This window comes from Hypanus sabinus, chromosome 1, assembly GCF_030144855.1.
Source record: "Hypanus sabinus isolate sHypSab1 chromosome 1, sHypSab1.hap1, whole genome shotgun sequence".
Taxonomy (NCBI): Eukaryota; Metazoa; Chordata; class Chondrichthyes; order Myliobatiformes; family Dasyatidae; genus Hypanus; species Hypanus sabinus.
The window spans coordinates 213,758,617-213,778,921 of NC_082706.1; the positions used below are offsets into that span (position 1 = coordinate 213,758,617).

Consider the following 20,305-nt stretch of genomic DNA (forward strand, 5'->3'; position numbering starts at 1 on the left):
ATAAAGAGACAGATGTATGACATGTATAGGAAACAGAGCAAATAAGGTGCTTGAGGAGTATAAAAAGCACAAAAAAATACTTAAGAAAGAAATCAGGAGGACTAAAAGACATGAGGTTGCTTTGGTAGTCAAGGTGAAGGATAATCCAAAGAGCTTCTACAGGTATATTAAGAGCAAAAGAATAGTAAGGGATAAAATTGGTCCTCTTGAAGATCAGAGTGGTTGGCTATGTATGGAACCAAAAGAAATGGGGGACACCTTAAATGGGTTTTTTGCATCTGTATTTACTAAGGAAACTGGCATGGAGTCAATGGAAATAAGACATACAGGTAGTGTGGTCATGGAACCTATACAAATTGAAGAGGAGGAGGTTCCTGCTGTCTTGAGGCAAATCAGAATAGATAAATCCCCAGGACCTGACAGGGTATTACCTCAGACCTTGAAGGAGACTAGTGTTGAAATTGCAGGGGCACTGGCAGATATATTTAAAATGTCGGTGAGATGCCGGAGGATTGGAGCATAGCTCATGTTGTTACGTTGTTTTCAAAAAAAGGCTCTAAAATAATCCAGGAAATTATATGCCGGTAAATTTGATGTCAATAATAGCTATATTATTGGAAGGAGTACTAAGAGATAGGATCTACAAGTATTTGGATAGACAGGGACTTATTAGGGAGAGTCAACATAGCTTTGTGTGAGGTATGTCATGTTTAACCAATCTATTAAGAGTTTTTTGAGAAGGTTACCAGGAAAGTGGATGAAGGGAAGGCAGTGGATGTTGTCTGCATGGACTTTAGTAAGGCCTTTGACAAGGTCCTGCATGGGAGGTTAGTTACGAAGATTCAGTCGCTAAGTATACATGGTGAGGTAGTTAACTGGATTAGACATTGAAGAAGCCAGAGAGTAGTAGTGGATGATTGCTTCTCTGAGTGGAGGCCTGTGACTAGTAGTGTGCCACAGGGATCAGTGCTGGGTTCATTGTTTTTTGTCATCTATATCAATGATCTGAATGATAATGTGGTAAATTGGATCAGCAAATTTGCTGATGATACAAAGATTGAAGGTGTAGTGGACAGTGAGGAAGGTTTTCAAAGCTTGCAGAGGGATTTGGACCAGCTGGAAAAATGGGCTGACAAATGGCAGATGGAGTTTAATGCAAACAAATGTGAGTGAGGTATTGCATTTTGGAAGGACGAACCAAGGTAGAACATGCAAGGTAAATGGTAGGGCACTGAGGAGTGCAGTAGAACAGAGGGATCTGGGAATACAAATACAAAATTCCCTAAAAGTGGCATCACAGGTGGATAGGGTTGTAAACAGAGCTTTTGGTACATTGGCCTTTATAAATCAAAGTATTGAGTATAAGAGTTGGAATGTTATGGTGAAGTTGTATAAGACACTGGTATCCAGAACTAGAGGGCACAAATTGAGGGGCGACCTTTTAGAACAGAAGTAAGGAGGTTTTTTTTTAAGCCAGAGAGCAGTGAATCAGTGGAATGCTCTATCACAGACTGCGGTGGAGGCCAAGTCTGTGGGTATATTTAATCACTTCCTGATCAGTTAGGGCATCAAAGGATATGGTGAGAAGGGAGGTGTATGGGATTGAGTGGGATATGGGATCAGCCATGATGGAATGGCGGAGCAGAATCAATGGGCTGATTGGCCTAATTCTGCTCCTATTCCTCATAGTCTTAGCCTAGCTCCATCACCTCTTCGCAATCTGCAAGAGTTGGCAGCGCACTTCCAGCTGGCCTTGACTACGTTGAGCAAGAGACCAGAAGCACTAATATCTTGCTCTGTGACAATGACAAAGGCAAGGCATGTGTTGTATTAGATCAGAAAACTCATTTCCACAGTGGACAGTAGTCTGGATTTTAGCCTGGGATTGCATTTCAAACCCTGATTAGAGAAGGGAGTGGAAATTTTGTGCCTTAGGCGCCATACCACCAGGTTCAGGAACAGTTATTACCCCTGAACAATCAGACTCCTGAACCAGTCTGGATAACTTCACTCGAAATAATTCAACAAACTACAGAAACACTTTCAAGGACTCAAAAACACGTACTCTCAATATTTATTACTTATTTGTTATTATTTTGTGTTTTTCTTTTTTGTATTTACACAATTTGCCATTTTATGCATATGGGTTGCTTGTCCATCTTTCTTTGTGAGTCAATTCTCCATTGATTCCATTGCGTTTCTTTGTATTGACTGTGAATGCCCATAAGGAAATATATCTCAGGGTTTTTTAAGTTGACATATGTGTACATTAGTAACAACGTTACTTTGAACATTGAAATTGGAAGTACGTCCTTCAAAATGAAGCTGTAGAGTGCAGGGGTCATTGCAAATCTAATCTAATGCTAGAAAGAGTTTGAGCAAAACCCATCTAGGGATCCCTAGTTCTTTGATTTCCTTCCAGTTTTTTGATTTTGAAAATACAAGTTTAGCATCACCTAGTCACTGACAAATGGATTTATCCCAATCAAGAGAAAGCAGTAGCTTTAGTCACATGGACATGGTTCCCAAGATTTCGCTATAGGATTTCTGCTTTGCAGTTTCCAATCTCCTCCATGTCACCTGCAGAGACTATGAATTACTCTACTCACCTCATTGCATAGTACCGTAATTTTGGGGTACATACAATTTATGTTACCTATGGTGAGATACATCCTAGGATGTGCACCATCAGTGATGTAACCTGGGGTCATTGAGTGTTTTAACATCAGACACCTTCATCCAGGCGACCCAGCCAGGGTCAATCAGGCATTCGAGTAAAACAAAATGCTGCAGGAACTCAACAGGCCAGGCAGCATCTATGGGGAAAAAGGACACTCGGCCTTTTTTTGGGCCAAAACCTTTCGGCAGGACTGAAGAAAAAAAGCTGAGGAGTAGATTTGAAAGGTGGGGGGAGGGGAGAGAGAAATGGTAGGCTATAGGTGAAACTTGGGGGTGGGGGGGGAGAAGATGAAGCAAAATGCTAGAAAGTTGATCAGTGAAAGAGACAGAAGGCCATGAAGGAAAGGAAAAGGAGGGATACGGGTTAAGAGGGAGATGGAGCACCAGAGGAAGGTGATGGGAGGGCAAGGAGATAACATGAGAGGGAAAAGGTGAAATGGGTGGGGTGGTGGGGGGAGGCATTACTGGAAGTTTGAGAAATGGATGTTCATGCCATCAGGTTGGAGGCTACCCAAATGAATTATAAAGCACTGTTCCTCCTACCTAAGTGGGCTTATCCCAACAGTAGAGGAGGCCATAGATGGAAATACTGGAATCGGAAATCAAACTAAAATAATAGTCACTAGGAGATCCAACTCGATCTGGTGGACAGAGCATAGATGCTTGGCAAAGCAGTCTCCCAATCTGCATCAGGTCTCACCAATATACAAGAGGCCACGCCAGGAGCACCAAACACAGAATATGACCCCAACAGACTCACATGTGAAGTGTCGCCTCACCTGGAAGAACTGTTTGGGGCCCTGAATGGTAATGAGTGAGGAGGTGCAGGGGCAAGTGTAGCATGTCAAGTCAAGTCGTCCCTGTTATTGTCATTCTGACCATAACTGCTGGTACAGTACACAATAAAAATGAGACAACATTTTTCAGGACCATGGTGCTACATGAAACAGTACAAAAAAAACTACACTGAACTACGTAAAAACAACACAGATAAAAACTACACTAGACTATAGATCAACCCAGACAGCATAAAGTGCACAAAACAGTGCAGGCATTACAATAAATAATAAACAAGACAATAGACAATACACAATACATTGTGTACAGTTCTGGTCACCGAATTATAGGATGTCAACAAAATAGAGAGAGTACAGAGGAGATTTACTAGAATGTTACCTGGGTTTCAGTTACAGGGAAAGGTTGAACAAGTTAGGTTTTTATTCTTCCGAGCATAGAAGGTTGAGGGGGGACTTGATAGAGGTATTTAAAATTATGAGGGGGATAGATCGAGTTGACATGGATAGGCTTTTTCCATTGAGAATAGGGGAGATTCAAACAAGAGGACATGAGTTGAGAGTTAATGGGCAAAAGTTTAGGGCTAATACTAGGGGGAACTTCTTTACTCAGAGAGTGGTAGCTATGTGAAATGAGCTTACAGTAGAAGTGGTAGAGGCACGTTTGATTTTGTCATTTAAAAAAAAATTGGATAGGTATATGGACAGGAAAGGAACGGAGGGTTATGGGCTGAGTGCAGGTAGGTGGGACTAGGTGACAGTAAGCGTTCGGCACGGACTAGAAAGGCCGAGATGGCCTGTTTCTGTGCTGTAATTGTTACATGGTTATAATAGGCACAAGTAAAGGGCAGTAAGTTGGTGTCAGACCAGGCTCTGGGTATTGAGGAGTCTGATAGCTTGGGGGAAGAAACTGTTACGTAGCCTGGTCATGAGAACCCGAATGCTTTAATGCGTTTTCCCAGACAGCAGGAGGGAGAACAGTTTGTATGAGTGGTGCGTGGGATCCTTCATAATGCCATTTGCTTTGTGAATGCAGAGTGTAGTGGGCTTTCTTTGCTATGGAGCTGGTGCTGAGGGACCAGGTGAGATTCTCCGCCAGGTGAACACCAAGAAATGTGGTGCTCTTAACGATCTCTACCAAGGAGCCGTCGATGTTCAGCAGGGAGTGGTCGCTCCGTGCCCTGAAGTCAACAACCATCTCTTTTGTTTTGTTCACATTAAGAGACAGGTTGTTGGCTCTGCACCAGTCTGTTAGCTGCTGCACCTCCTCTTTGTATGCTGACTCGTCGTTCTTGCTGATGAGACCAACCACTGTCATGTCATCGGCGAACTTGATGATATGGTTAGAGTTGTGTGTTGCAGTGGAGTGAAGAGCAGTGGACTGAACACACAGCCCTGGGGGCACCCCGTACTCAGTGTGATGGTGTTGGAGATGCTTTGTCTGATCCGGACTGACTGAGGTCTCCCAGTCAAGAAGTCTATTATCCAGTTGCAGGGGCGTTCAGGCCCAGTAAGTAGGCTCAGCTTTCCAATCAGTTTCTGAGGGATGATTGTGTTGAATGCGAACTGAAGACTATGAACAACATTCGAATGTGTCTTTTGTCCAGGTGGGTTAGGGCCAGGTGAAGGGTGATGGCAATGGCGTTGTCTGTTAAACGGTTCGGATGGTACGTAAACTGCAGGGGGTCCTGTGAGGGGAACAGCAGGGTCTGATGTGCCACATGACAAGCCTCTCGAAACTCTTCACAATGATGGACATGAGTGCAACTGGACGGTAGTCATTGAGGCAGGACACTGAAGACTTCTTTGAATGGGGACGATGGTGGCGGCCTTGCTTGTTCCACTTGCAAGGATAAATGCAAGAAAGGAGATCAGTGGGGAGGGACGAATGGATAAGAGAGTCGTGTAAGGAGTGATCTCTGCGAAAAGCAGGAAGTGGAGGTGAGGGAAAGATGAGTTTGGTGGTGGAATTCCTGTTGGAGGTGGCAGAAGTTTTGGAGAATTATGTGCTGGATGTAGAGGCTGATGGGGTGGTAGGTGAGGACAAGAGGAATATTATCCCTGGTAGGGTGGTGGAAAGATGGGAAAGAGCAGATGTGCTTAAAATGGAAGAAATGCAGTTGACAATAGACAATAGGTGCAGAAGTAGACCATTCGGCCCTTCAAGCCTGCACTGCCAAAGTTGAGGGCAGCATTGATAGTGGAGGAAGGGAAGCCACTTTCTTTGAAAAAAAGAGGACATCTCCTTTGTTCTAGAATGAAAAGCCTTACCCCAAGAGCAGATGCACTGGAGGTGGAGGAATTGAGAGAAGGGAATGATGTTTTTTTTAATACAAGTCGCAGGGTGGGACGAGGTATAGTCCAGGTTGCTGTGAGAGTCTGTTGGTTTATAATAGACATTGGTAGATAAGCTGCCTCTGGAAATAGAAACAGTGAGATCGAGAAAAGGAAGGGAAGTGTTGGAAATGGACCAGGTGAATTTGAGGATAGGGTGGAAGTTGGAGGCAAAGAGGATGAAATTGACGAGTTCAGCATGAGTGCAAGAAGCAGCATCAATGCAGTTGTTGATATAGTGTAGGAAAAGTGTGGGATGGTCACCAGTGTAGGCTTGGAACATAGACTATTTCAAGTAGCCGACAAACAGGCATAGCCGGGACCCATGCGAGTGCTCATGGCTACCCCTTTTGTTTGAAGTAAGTGGGAGGACCCAAAGTTGAAATTAGAGTGAAGGGAAGAATGGAGGAGAGTGGTAGTTGGGGGGGAGGGTGGGAAGCTGGTTGGGCCAGAAAGAAACTGAGCGCTTTGGGGGATGAAGGTTTATAAGTACTGGCCATCCATAGTAAAAGATGGAGGCCAGGGAACCTGAAATCCTTAAAAAGATCCCAGAACGTGGGAGGTGTCACAGATGTAGGTGGGAAGGGACTAAACCAGAGGGGATAAAACAGAGTCGAGGTATGCAAATAAGAGTTCAGTGGGGCAAGAACAAGCTGAAACAATGGGTCCACTTGGACAAGTAAGTTTCTGGATTTTAACCGATTATAGTCTTAACATTGGTCTCTGAGACAGAGATCACAGGTGCAGCAGGGATCTTCACAGCTGTAGTTATATTTTCCCTTTCGAAGCAGGCGTAGAAGGTGCTGCGTTCATCTGGTAGTGAAGCATCACTGCCATTCATGCTATTGGGTTTTGCTATTGTAGGAAGTAGTGTCCTGCAAACCCTGCCAGAGTTATCATGCATTCAATGTCGCCTCCAACCTCGTTCGAAATTCTCTTCACCATAGACCATAAGATATAGGAGAAGTAGGCCATTCTGCCCATTGAGTCTGCTCTGCCATTCAATCATGGGCTGATCCAATTCTTCCAGTCATCCCCACTCCCCTGCCTTCTCCCCATATTGACGCCCTGGCTAATCAAGAACCTTGGCCAGTTCTCCTCTCATGCCATTGTAATTTCCTTTATTCCACTGAAATACCAACACATTGGAATAACCGTCCACAAATCATACCTGGTTTTCCTGGTACAGGCCTGGGTCACCAGACTTGAACATCACAGATTTAGCCTTCAGCCTACAACATACCTCCTGGTTCATCAATGGCTTTTGGTTTATGAATGTACAGCAAGTCTTTGTGGGCACACACTTAACCACACAGGGTTTAATGTTGTCAGTAACAACTGTAGCATACTCATCCAGTTTTGAAGATGAATCCCTGAATACAGTCCAGTCCACCGATTCAAATCAGTCCTGTAGGCGCCTCTGTGCTTCCCTGGTCCATACCTTCTTGGTCCTCACTATTGGTGATGCAGTCTTCAGTCTCTCCCTATACTCAGGGAGTACAAGTACAGCCAGATGATCAGAGTTTCCAAAGTGAGGGTGTGGAATAGTATGGTAGGCATTCTTGATGGTGGTGTAGCAGTGGACCAGTGTGTTGTTTCCTCTAGTATTGCAAGTGTTCGGTTAATGGTAGTTGCTTAGTGACTTTTTTCATATTGGTCTGGTTTGAAATCTCCCAAAATGATGCTAGAGGCATTTGGATGCGCTGTTTTGTGCATGTTGATCCCATTGCTCAGATCATCTAAAACCTGACTGATATTAGCCTGAGGTGGAATGTATACTGCTACCAAAATGACCCTGGAGAACTCCCGTGGCAAGTAAGTAGGATGGCACTTAACTGCTAGATATTCCATGTCTGGTGAGTAGAACCAGGACAGCACTGTTATACTTGTGCACTAAGAAGAGCTGATCATGAGGCACACTTCTCCACCTCTTGCTTCTTAAGAGATTCTATAGATCTATCCTGACAGTGTATAGTAAACCAGTTGATCTGAATTGCTGCATCCAGTACGGAAAGGGTTAACCAGGATTCTGTGAAACAAAGGACACACGTAGTTCTAATGTCCCTCTGATTCAGCACCCTAACTTTGAGATCATTCATTTTATTCACCAGAGACTGCACATTTGGCAACACGGTAGCTGGTATTGCGAGTTTAAAACCCCGCTTCCTTAAATACACTTGTATCTCCAATCTACGCCCGTGCTTCCTCTGTGGGATCCTACACTTCCATTTACAATCAGTTTTAGCAGTTTTATATAGACAATAGACAATAGGTGCAGAAGTAGACCATTCAGCCCCTCGAGTCTGCACTGCCATTCTGAGATCATGGCTGATCATTCACTATCAATACCCAGTCTCTGCCTTGTCCCCATATCCCTTGATTCCCCTATCCATCAGATATCTATCTAGCTCCTTCTTGAAATCATCCAGAGAATTGGCCTCCACCGTCTTCCGAGGCAGTGCATTCCACACCTCCACAACTCTCTGGGAGAAGAAGCTCTTCCTCAACTCTGTTTTAAATAACTGACCTCTTATTCTCAATCCAATGCCCTCTGGTACTGGACTCTCCCAACATCTGGAACATATTTCCTGCCTCAATCCTATCAACTCCTTTAATTATCTTAAACGTTTCAATCAGATCCCCTCTCAATCTCCTCAATTCCAGCGTGTACAAGCCCAATCTCTCCAATCTCTCCGCGTAAGACAGCCCTGCCATCCCAGGAATCAACCTAGTGAATCTACGCTGCACTTCCTCAATTGCCAGAATGTCCTTCCTTAAACCTGGAGACCAAAACTGTACACAATATTCCAGGTGTGGGCTCACCAGGGCCCTGTACAAATGCAAAAGGACATCCTTGCTCTTGTACTCAATTCCCCTTGTAATAAAGGCCAACATTCCATTTGCCCTCTTCACTGCCTGTTGCACTTGCTCATTCACCTTCATTGACTGGTGAACTAGGACTCCTAGGTCTCTTTGCATTTCTCCCTTACCTAACCCTACACCGTTCAGACAATACTCTGCCCTCTTGTTCCTGCTTCCAAAGTGGATAACTTCACATTTATTCACATTGAATGACATCTGCCAAGTATCTGCCCACTCACCCAGGCTATCCAAGTCTCCCTGTATTCTCCTAACGTCCTCTTCACATGTCACACTGCCACCCAGTTTAGTATCGTCAGCAAACTTGCTGATATAGTTTTCAATGCCCTCATCTAAATCGTTGACATAAATCGTAAAGAGCTGTGGTCCCAATACAGAGCCCTGTGGTACCCCACCAGTCACCTCCAGCCAGTCCGAGAAACACCCATTCACTGCTACCCTTTGCTTTCTATCTGCCAACCAGTTTTCTATCCATGTTGAAACCCTGCCCCCAATGCCATGAGCTCTGATTTTACTCACCAATCTCCTATGTGGCACCTTATCGAATGCCTTCTGAAGATCTAGGTACACAACATCCACTGTCTTACCCTCATCTAACATCCTTGTTACACCCTCAAAAAACTCCAACAGATTAGTCAGATTAGTCCTCACAGAACTCCAGTAAGTTTGTTAAACAGGACTTACCTTTGCTAAATCCATGCTGCGTCTGCCTGATGGATCTGTTTCTTTCCAAATGCCTCGCTATTTCTTCTTTAATGATAGCTTCAAGCATTTTCCCAACTATGGATGTTAAACTAACTGGCCTATAGATACCACACACAAAATGCTGGTAGAACGCAGCAGGCCAGGCAGCATCTATAGGAAGAAGCACTGTCGACATTTTGGGCCCAGGCCCTTCATCGGGACCTGACGAAGTCCAGTGTTGTTGCTTGAATTTCCAGCATCTGCAGATTTCCTTGTGTTGGCCTACTGGTACCTTCCTTTTGCCTACATCCTTTTTTTTTTGAGCAGTGGTGTGACAGTCATCGTCTTCCAAACTGCAGGGACCTGCCCCGAGTCACCAAAGCCTCTACCATAACTTCTGCCATTTCTTTCAGTACCCTGGGATGCATTCCATCAAGACTTATCTACCTGCAGGCTCACAAGGGTAAGAAGAGGTATAGTCAATACAGCTATGGGAGTTAAGACCATAAGGTATAGGAGCAGAATTAGGCCATTTTGCCCATCGAGTTGGTAAGTTTATAAAAGATATCAGTAGACAGTTTGTCTACAGAGATATCGAGAAAGGTGAGAGAGGTGTCAGAAATGGACCAAGTGAATTTAAGGGCAGGATGGAAGTTGGAGGCGAAGTTGATGAAATTGACAAGCTCAGCATGGGTGCATGAAGCAACAGCAATGTAGCACAGAAATTGTTGGGGAGGTTACCAGTGAAAGCTTAAAACATGGACTGTGCCATGTAACTAATGAAATGCCAGACATAGCTGGGACTCATGCAGGTGCCCATAATGGCTAGTTGAGTTTAGAGAAAATGGTAGGAGCTGAAAGAGAAACTGTTGAGCGTGAGGACCCATTCCACCAGATGGAGCAGGGTAGCAGGTCAGGTCTGCTGCCGTTATAATTAGTTTATTTTTTTCTCTTGTAAACGCTGTTTGTACGATGTTCTGTGCCTGTGATACTGCTGTGACTAAGTTTATCATTGCACCCGCGGAAATTACAATAAATGCGACTACACAAGCACTTGCACCAACACGACAGGAGTACTGACCGAGCTGTTGCTGCATCTGATGGTGCATCATTGGGTATGGAGGTGGAGGTACTGCTGCTTGTTGCATCACACCCATCGAGCTCAGTTGTTGCATACCAGGAGCAGAGGGGTTGTTCTGTGAATGCTGCTGCTCAAGCTGTTGTCGGGCTCTCATTTCAGCATATTTCAGCTGCTCCATGTGGAAGGCCTGTCGTTCCGTGAGAAGTTGCTGTCGCTGCTGTTCCAGCTACATCAGGAAAATCATACAGCAAATGAGAATGGAAACAAATAGTCCCACAAAAGCAATTTTCAAAAGCTTAATTCCACCTGATTGCCCAAGTAGCCTTAGTTTTCTAAAATGGCTTCATTTGGTGTAAACGCAACTGGTTAAGTTTATTGTTTATTGAAATTAGCAAGAGGCAATGCATATAAAGAGCTACCTTTCAGTCAGGTCTATGTTTAAGATTTATAAGTAGAGCTTAATGCCAATTTTATCTGAATTGGACTGTCCACGTCAGGGCTGAATAATTAGAGCTAATTTTAATCAGCAGGGAGATCAAAATTACATAGGCAGAGTTTCACCGCAGTTTTTTCTGAGTTGAGGAGCAACCAATCATTAGGAAGGGCCAATAAGAATAATTAAAGTGCAAGCAGATTTTCCATTCATTTTGAGTTTGTCAGCATTTAGAGTGGCTTTAGCTCATCGGGTTCAGGCAAGGTCAAGTGTTGTGAGATATTATGGTTAGGGTTGGCATGATTAACATTATTATTTAATCATTTATGGTTTTATATTGCTATATTTCTACACTATTCTTGGTTGGTGCGGCTGTAACGAAACCCAATTTCCCTCGGGACCAATAAAGTATGTCTGTATGTCTGTATATTGTCTTGAAAGTTGCGCTCTGTCCATATTTCTTCATTCCTTACCTGTCGGGCATAGCAGATTAGTGAGAATGGCTCCGGGGCAGTGTTTTGTGCCCTGTGTGGGATGGGGGGGGGGGGGGGGGTGAGTCTGGGAGATTGGAGGTCTCCCAGATAAACACATCTGCACCAGGTGCACCAAGCTGCAGCTCCTGAGAGAACATGTGAGTGGGAAGTTGAATGATAGGGAAGCTTTTACAATCCAACAAAAGGCAACTAAAAAAAGCTATAAGAAGGGATATTATGAAATAGGAGGGAAGACTAGCCAATAATATAAAGCAGGATACCAAAACTATTTTTCAGTTATATAAAGAGTAAAAGAGAGGTGAGAGTTGGACCACTGGAAAATGATGCTGGCGATATAGTATTGCGGGACAAAGAAATGGCAGATGAAATTAATGGGTACTTTGCATCAACCTTCACTGTGGAAGAGACTAGCAGGGTGGCAGAAGTCTGTGAGTGTCAGGGAACAGGTATGAGTGCCATTGCAATTCAAAAGTGTAAGACAAACTCAAAGGTCTAAGGTGGGTAAGTCACCTTGCCCAGATAGACTACCCAGAGTCCTGAAAGAGATTGCTGAAGAGATAACATATGCATTGGTCATGATCTTTCAACAATCACTTGATGGTCCTGAAGGACTGGAAGATTGAAAATGTCACTCTTTAAGAAGGGAGGAAAGCAAAAGAAACAAAACTATAGGCTAGTTAGCCTAAGCTCAGTGGTTGGGAAAGTGTTGGGAGTCTATTATTCAGGATGAGATTGAGGTACTTGGAGACGAATGATAAAATAAGTCCAAGTCAGCCTGGTTTCTATGAAGCAAAATCTTGCCTGACAAATCTGTTCAGAGTTCTTCAAAAAAGTAAAAGCAAGGTGGAGAAAAGACAGGCATTTACATGGATTTTCAGAAGGTATTTGATAAGGTGCCACACATGAGGCTGCTTAACAGGATAAAATCTTATGGCATTACAGGAAATATACTGGTATGGATGGTGAAATACCTGACAGGCAGGAAGCAGCGAGTGGGATAAAAGGGCCTTTTCTGGTTGGCTGCCGGTGATTAGTGGCGTTTCTCAGGGGTCAGTATTAGGACCGCTGCTTTTAACATTGTTTGTCAATGATTCAAATAATGGAATTGATGGCTTTGTGGCAAAGTTTGTGGATGATATGACAATAGGTAGAGGGGTAGGTAGTGCTGAGGAAGCAATGCGATTGCAACAGGACTTAGGCAAATTGGAAGAATGGACAAAAAATGTGGCAAACCGAATACAGTGTTGGGAAATAAATGGTAATGCATTTTGGTAAAAAGAACTATTTAAATGGGGAGAAGGTTCAAACATCAGAGGTGCAGAACGACTTGGGAGTCCAAGTGCAAGACTCCCAGAAGGTTAATTGACAGGTTGAGTTTGTTGTAAAGGTGGCAGATGCAATGTTGGCATTTATCTCAAGGGCAATAAAATATAAAAGCAAGGAGATAATGCTGAGGCTTTATTAGACACCAGTCTGGCACCACTTGGGAGTATTTGTCAGTGTTGGGCCCCATATCTCAGAAAGGATGTTGGAGAGTCCAGAAGAGGTTCACGAGGATGATTCTGAGAATGAAGAGGTTCATATGAACACATGAGGAACATTTGGGAGCTTTGGGCTTGTACTCATTGAAATTTAGAATATGTGGGAATCTCATTGAAACTGCCCGAATGTTGAAAGGACTAGATAGGGTGGCTGTGGAAAGGCTATTTTCTATGGTGGGGGTATCCAGAATTAGAGGGCACAGCCTCAAAATTGATGGGCGACCTTTTTAGAAGAGAGGTAAGGAGGACTTTCTTTTAAGCCAGAGTGTAGTAAATCTGTGGAATGCTCTGCCACTGACTACGGTGAGACCAAGTCCATGGGTATTCTTAAGGCTGTCAGGGAGTCAAAGGATATGCTATGAAGGCAGGTGTGTGGGGTCGAGTGGAATCCAGGATCAGCCATGATGGAATGTTCAAGCAAGCAGACTCAAATGGGCTGAATGGCCTAATTCTGCTCCTATGTCTTACAGTCTTATATTAAGTATCTGGAGCAACAGCTTGATGACCTTTGACTCATACAGAAGTACGAAGTGATAGACAGGAGCAATGGGAAGGTGGTTTACCCCAAGGTTTCAGAGGAAGCAGGGAAAATAGAGAGGCATAACCGGCACACCAATTGTGTGTTGGAGAGCTGGGAAGGTTCAGGCATAAAAGGAAGACACTGCCTAGAGAAGTGACCATTGACAGAGTGGTCTGAGTCAGAGTTGTAGGGCTTTGGTGAAGTAAGTGGATAATTGGGCTCTGTTTTCTCCTGCATTTTCTGAGGATTAGAAAGCATGCCTGTAGGGTTAGTGCTTTGCTCTGGGTGTCAGTGTGGGAATCTCCCACTTTCTCAAATAGTCACATCTGCACCTGGTGCACTGAGATGCAGCTAGAGTATGTCAGGGAGCTGGAGCTACACCTTGATGACCTACAGCTTATTAGGGAAAGTGAGCAGGAGATATATAGGAGTTACAGGGAGTTAGTCACACAGAGGCTGCAGAAGTTAGACAAGTGGATGACTGACAGGGAAGGGAACAGTCAGGAAGGGGAAGAGGCAGGTACTAGAGAGTACCCCAGTGGCTGTACCCCTTGACAATAAGTACTCATGTTTGAGTACTGTTGGGGGGGACAGCCTACCTGGTGGGAGTGACAGTGACTGAGCCTCCGGCACAGGGGACGGCCCTGTAGCTCAGAAGGGTAGGGTTAGAAGAAAGAGGTCCATAGTAATAGGGGATTCGATAGTCAGGGGCTCAGACAGGCGTTTCTGTGGAGGTGACCAGGAGTCCCGGATGGTAATTTGCCTCCCTGGTGCCAGGGTTTGGGACGTTTCTGATCGCGTCCAAGATATCCTGAAGTGAGAGGGTGAAGAGCCAGAGGTCGTGGTACATGTAGGTACCAATGACATAGGAAGGAAAGGGGAAGAGGTCCTGAAACGAGAGTATAGGGAGTTAGGAAGGCAGTTAAGAAGAAGTACTGCAAAGGTAGTAATCTCGGGATTACTGCTTGTGCCACGCGACAGTGAGAGTAGGAATAGAATTAGGTGGAGGATGAATGCGTGGCTGTGGGATTGGAGCAGGGGGCAGGGATTCAAGTTTCTGGATCATTGGGACCTCTTCTGGGGCAGGAGTGACCTGTTCAAGAAGGACGGGTTACACTTGAATCGTGGGGGGACCAATATCCTAGCAGGGAGGTTTGCTAGGGCTACAGGGCGGACTTTAAACTAGTAAGATGGGGGGGCGGGAGACTATTTGAGGAGACTATGGGAGAGGAGGTTAGTTCACCAGTGGAGCAAGGAAATAGACAGTGTGTGAGGGAGGAAAGGCAGGTGATGGAGAAGGGATGCGCACAGCCCGAAGATGTAGGGGAGAAGAAAGAAAAGGATAATAAATTTGAATGCATTGTTAGGGATGAAAAGAGAGGAGGAGGTGGAGAGTATCTTAAATGTATCTATTTTAATGCTAGGAGCGTTGTAAGAAAGGTGGATGAGCTTAAAGCGTGGATTGATACCTGGAATTATGATGTTGTAGCTATTAGTGAAACATGGTTGCAGGAAGGGTGTGATTGGCAACTAAATATTCCTGGATTTAGTTGCTTCAGGTGTGATAGAGTAGGAGGGGCCAGAGGAGGAGGTGTTGCATTGCTTGTCCGAGAAAATCTTATGGCGGTGCTTTGGAAGGATAGATTAGAGAGCTCCTCTAGGGAGGCTATTTGGGTGGAGTTGAGGAATGGGAAGGGTGTAGTAACACTGATTGGAGTGTATTATAGGCCACCTAATGGGGCGCGTGAGTCGGAAGAGCAAATGTATAAGGAGATAGCAGATATTTGTAGTAAACACAAGGTGGTGATTGTGGGAGATTTTAATTTTCCACACATAGACTGGGAAGCTCATTCTGTAAAAGGGCTGGATGGTTTAGAGTTTGTGAAATGTGTGCAGGATAGTTTTTTGCAACAATACATAGAAGTACCGACTAGAGATGGGGCAGTGTTGGATCTCCTGTTAGGGAATGCGATAGGTCAGCTGACAGATGTATGTGTTGGGGAGCACTTCGGGTCCAGTGATCACAATAGCATTAGCTTCAATATAATTATGGAGAAGGACAGGACTGGACCTAGAGTTGAGATTTTTGATTGGAGAAAGGCTAACTTTGAGGGGATGCGAAGGGATTTAGAGAGAGTGGATTGGGTCAAGTTGTTTTATGGGAAGGATGTAATAGAGAAATGGAGATCATTTAAGGGTGAAATTATGAGGGTACAGAATCTTTATGTTCCTGTTAGGGTGAAAGGAAAGGTTAAAGGTTTGAAAGCACCATGGTTTTCAAGGGATATTAGAAATTTGGTTCAGAAAAAGAGGGACGTCTACAATAGATATAGGCAGCATGGAGTAAAGGAATTGCTCGAGGAATATAAAGAATGTAAAAGGAATCTTAAGAAAGAGATTAGAAAAGCTAAAAGAAGATACGAGGTTGGTTTGGCAAATAAGGTGAAAGTAAATCCGAAAGGTTTCTACAGTTATATTAAAAGCAAGAGGATAGTGAGGGATAAAATTGGCCCCTTAGAGAATCAGAGTGGTCAGCTATGTGTGGAACCGAAGGAGATGGGAGAGATTTTGAATGATTTCTTCTCTTCGGTATTCACTAAGGAGAAGGATATTGAATTGTCTAAGGTGTGGGAAACAAGTAAGGAAGTTATGGAACCTTTGACAATTAAAGAGGTGGAGGTACTGGCGCTTTTAAGAAATTTAAAAGTGGATAAATCTCCAGGTCCTGACAGGATATTCCCCAGGATCTTGAGGGAAGTTTGTGTAGAAATAGCAGGAGCTCTGACGGAGATCTTTAATATGTCATTAGAAACGGGGATTGTGCCGGAGGATTGGCGTATTGATCATGTGGTTCCATTGTTTAAAAAGGGTTCTAGAAGGAAGCCTAGCAATAGTTTGACATCAGTGGTGGGTAAATTAATGGAAAGTATTCTTAGAGATAGTATTTATAATTATCTGGATAGACGGGATCTGATTAGAAGTAGCCAGCATGGATTTGTGCGTGGAAGGTCATGTTTGACAAACCTTACTGAATTTTTTGAAGAAGTTACGAGGAATGTTGACGAGGGTAAGGCAGTGGATGTAGTCTATGTGGACTTCAGCAAAGCCTTTGACAAAGTTCCACATGGAAGGTTAGTTAAGAAGGTTCAGTCGTTAGGTATTAATAATGGAGTAATAAAATGGATTCAACAGTGGCTAGATGGGAGATGCCAGAGAGTAGTGGTGGATAATTGTTTATCGGGATGGAGGCCGGTGACTAGCGGGGTGCCTCAGGGATCTGTTTTGGGCCCAATGTTGTTTGTAATATACATAAATGATCTGGATGATGGGGTGGTAAATTGGATTAGTAAGTATGCCGATGATACTAAGGTAGGAGGTGTTGTGGATAATGAGGTGGATTTTCAAAGCTTGCAGGGAGATTTATGCCGGTTAGAAGAATGGGCTGAACGTTGGCAGATGGAGTTTAATGCTGAGAAGTGTGAGGTTCTACATTTTGGCAGGAATAATCCAAATAGAACATACAGAGTAAATGGTAGGGCATTGAGGAATGCAGAGGAACAGAGAGATCTAGGAATAACTGTGCATAGTTCCCTGAAGGTGGAGTCTCATGTAGATAGGGTGGTGAAGAGGGCTTTTGGAACGCTGGGCTTTATAAATCAAAGCATTGAGTACATAAGTTGGGATGTAATGTTAAAATTGTACAAGGCATTGGTAAGGCCAAATTTGGAATATTGCGTGCAGTTCTGGTCGCCGAATTATAGGAAAGATATCAATAAATTAGAGAGAGTGCAGAGACAATTTACTAGGACGTTACCTGGATTTCAGCACTTAAGTTACAGAGAAAGGTTGAACAAGTTAGGTCTCTATTCATTGGAGCGTAGAAGGTTGAGGGGGGATTTGATCGAGGTATTTAAAATTTTGAGAGGGATAGATAGAGTTGACGTGTACAGGCTGTTTCCATTGAGAGTAGGGGAGATTCAAACTAGAGGACATGATTTGAGAGTTAGGGGGCAGAAGTTTAAGGGAAACACGAGGGGGTATTTCTTTACTCAAAGAGTGATAGCTGTGTGGAATGAGCTTCCTGTAGAAGTAGTAGAGGCCAGTTCAGTTGTGTCATTTAAGGTAAAATTGGATAGGTATATGGACAGGAAAGGAGTGGAGGATTATGGGCTGAGTGCGGGTAGGTGGGACTAGGTGAGATTAAGGGTTCGGCACGGACTAGGAGGGCCAAGATGGCCTGTTTCCGTGCTGTGATTGTTATATGGTTATATATGGTTATATGGTTATGGAAGGGAAGGAAGAGCTCAGATAGCAGAGAGCATCCCTGTGGCTATCCCCCCCTCAGTAATTGTTATCTCGTTTTGGATACTTTTAGGGGGGGGTGACCTGACAGAGGATGATCATGGTGATTGGGTCTATGGCACTGAGCCTAGTCCGTGATGCAGAAGGGAGAGAAGATGAGGAATGCGGTAGTCATAGTGAGAGAACAGGCAGGAGGTTCTTGTCATAGATTGGGGGCAAAGTATTCTGAAGGGAGAGGGTGAACAGTGTGATGAGCAAACCGAGGTTGAGATGGGGTCCAGAGTTGACCCTATGAACTGTGGTGCTATTGAGATAGAGAGGGGGGAGGCGTCCAGTGCAGATGTGAGACAGAGAGAGGGAGAGACATGATTTAATGTTATGGATCCTCAGCTGATTGTTACCTTTGCTCCAGGGACGCTTTGCCTGCGTGTTAAAATTCCTGCAGAGACAGAAAGGCAGAGCCAGTTTGATGGACAGCCGGTGTCCAGCAAGTGGGAGATATAAAGCAGGTCTGCTAAGACCCAGGCAGACACACCACGGGACACTGAAAGAGCATTGTGCACCCACGTGAAGGTGGGTGTTTGGAGGATCAATTCGGGGAAATCGATCAGTGGCTCACAGTGTGAGAAGGTGTGACTGATGGGGAACTGTTTGTGTGTTCACCCTTGCCTGGGTGGCAGGTCCACCACTGAAGAGCAGTCGTACGTGATATGGTCATAGTCAGTGACCGACAGTGACGCTGTCGGTGCAGGCAGCGGAGCAAGAGTAAGGAGTACTCGAGGTCAACAGACGACTGGAGATCGGAGGATCAGCCGTTGTAGGTAGGCCGAGACCGTCGGACCTACCTGGACAGTACCTGAGGAGGAAGGTAAAACTGCGCAGGCGGGGGTGACGTCAGCGGCGAGTATGGGGTTTAAAAAGAGGCCCACTTTTAGGAGCAGGCAGCAGAGTGCTGGGCTTTGGCGCAAGGGGACTTCGGTGAGAGGAAATCAGTGAGCCTGAGTACGTGCTTACTGAGGTAAAAAGGGTAAGGTCAGTAGGTACTTTTTTCATTTATTCTGGCTAATCTGGGATCAAGTAATGGGGGAGACAGTTAGAGCAGTGGTGTGCTCCATAAGAAGTATATGGGAGGTCAGGGTCAACACAGTTGTCCCTGATGACCACACCTGCAAACGGTGCATCCAGCTGCAGCTCCTATCAGACCGAGTTAGGGAATTGGAGCAGGAGCTGGATGAACTACGGATCATTCGGGAGGCAGAGGCAGAGACAGATAAGAGTTATCGGGAGGTAGTCACACCGAAAAGACAGGAGGTAGACAAATGGGTAACAGTCAAGAGAGGCATGGGAGCAGACAGAGAGAGCAGAGCACCCTGTGGCCATTCCCATCAACAATAAGTATACCGTTTTGGATACTGTTGGTGGGGATGACCTACCAGGAACAAGTTGCAGTGGTCCTGTCTCTGGCACTGAGGTAGGACCCTCTACTAGGAAGGGGAGGAGGGAAGAGAAGAGAGCGGTAGTGATAAGGGATTCTATAGTCGGGGGGCGGATAGGAGATATTGTGGGGAAGATCGGGAGTCTCGGATGGTATGTTGCCTCCCTGGTGCCGGGGTCTGGGAGATCTCAGATCGGGTGCAGGTTATTCTCGAGAGGGAGGGCAAGAACCCAGATGTTGTGGTCCATGTAGGGACCAACGACGTGGGTAGGATGAGTGAGGGGGTCCTGCATAGTGAGTTCAGGGAGTTAGATGTGAAGCTGAAGGGCAGGACCTCCAGGGTAACAATCTCAGGATTGCTATCTGTGCCACGTGCGAGTGAGGCAAGGAACAGAAGGATTATACAGATTAATACGTGGCTGAGAGGATGGTGCAGGAGGGAGGGCTTCAGGTTTTTAGATAATTGGGCTTTGTTCCAGGGAAGGTGGGATCTGTTCCGATGGGACGGCTTACATCTGAACTGGAGCGGTACTAACATTCTTGCAGGGAAGTTCGCTAGTGCTTCTTGGGGGGGGGGGCGGGTGGTTTAAACTAAATTTGCAGGGGGCAGGGATCCAGAATGCGAGAGAGGATAGTGAGATGAAGAATAAAGGACAGGTGGGGACTACACGGTTCTGGAATATTAAGTGTGTAGTAGAGAAAGGTGAGGCGGAACAAGTGATAAGGAGGACACATGTACAGAGGGATGGTCTGACGGAACATGGAGTTAAATGTGCAGAAAGAATAAGTAAATTTAGGAAGGACAACAAAATTCAAGGGGCTTATAGCCCGATGGCAGTTTGGGGAGCTGGGTTAAGCACAATAGGCAGCGATTTAAACAGAGAGAGGAGAAATGGGCTAAAAATTCTACATCTGAATGCAAGAAGTGTCAGAAGTAAGGCAGATGAGCTTGAAGCTCAGGTGCGAATGGGTAACTATGATGTTGTTGGGATAACGGAGACATGGCTGCAGGGAGATCAGACCTGGGAAAAGAATGTACAAGGGTATACGTGCTATCGTAGGGACAGAAATGTGGGCAGAGGGGGTGGGGTGGCCCTGTTGGTGAGGAATGAGATACAGTCCTTTGCA

General features: G+C 44.9%; 1 protein-coding gene across 4 annotated transcripts in view; it reads right to left on the reverse strand.

The window, feature by feature from the left end:
- smarcc1a (SWI/SNF related, matrix associated, actin dependent regulator of chromatin, subfamily c, member 1a) overlaps positions 1–20,305 on the reverse strand; it is a 282,864-nt gene that overhangs the window by 11,719 nt on the left and 250,840 nt on the right. For all 4 annotated transcript variants that reach the window (XM_059985324.1, XM_059985310.1, XM_059985330.1 and 1 more), the window contains exon 26: positions 10,453–10,678. In XM_059985324.1, coding sequence (XP_059841307.1) covers positions 10,453–10,678 — 226 coding nt within the window. The remainder of the gene's footprint in view (positions 1–10,452; positions 10,679–20,305) is intronic.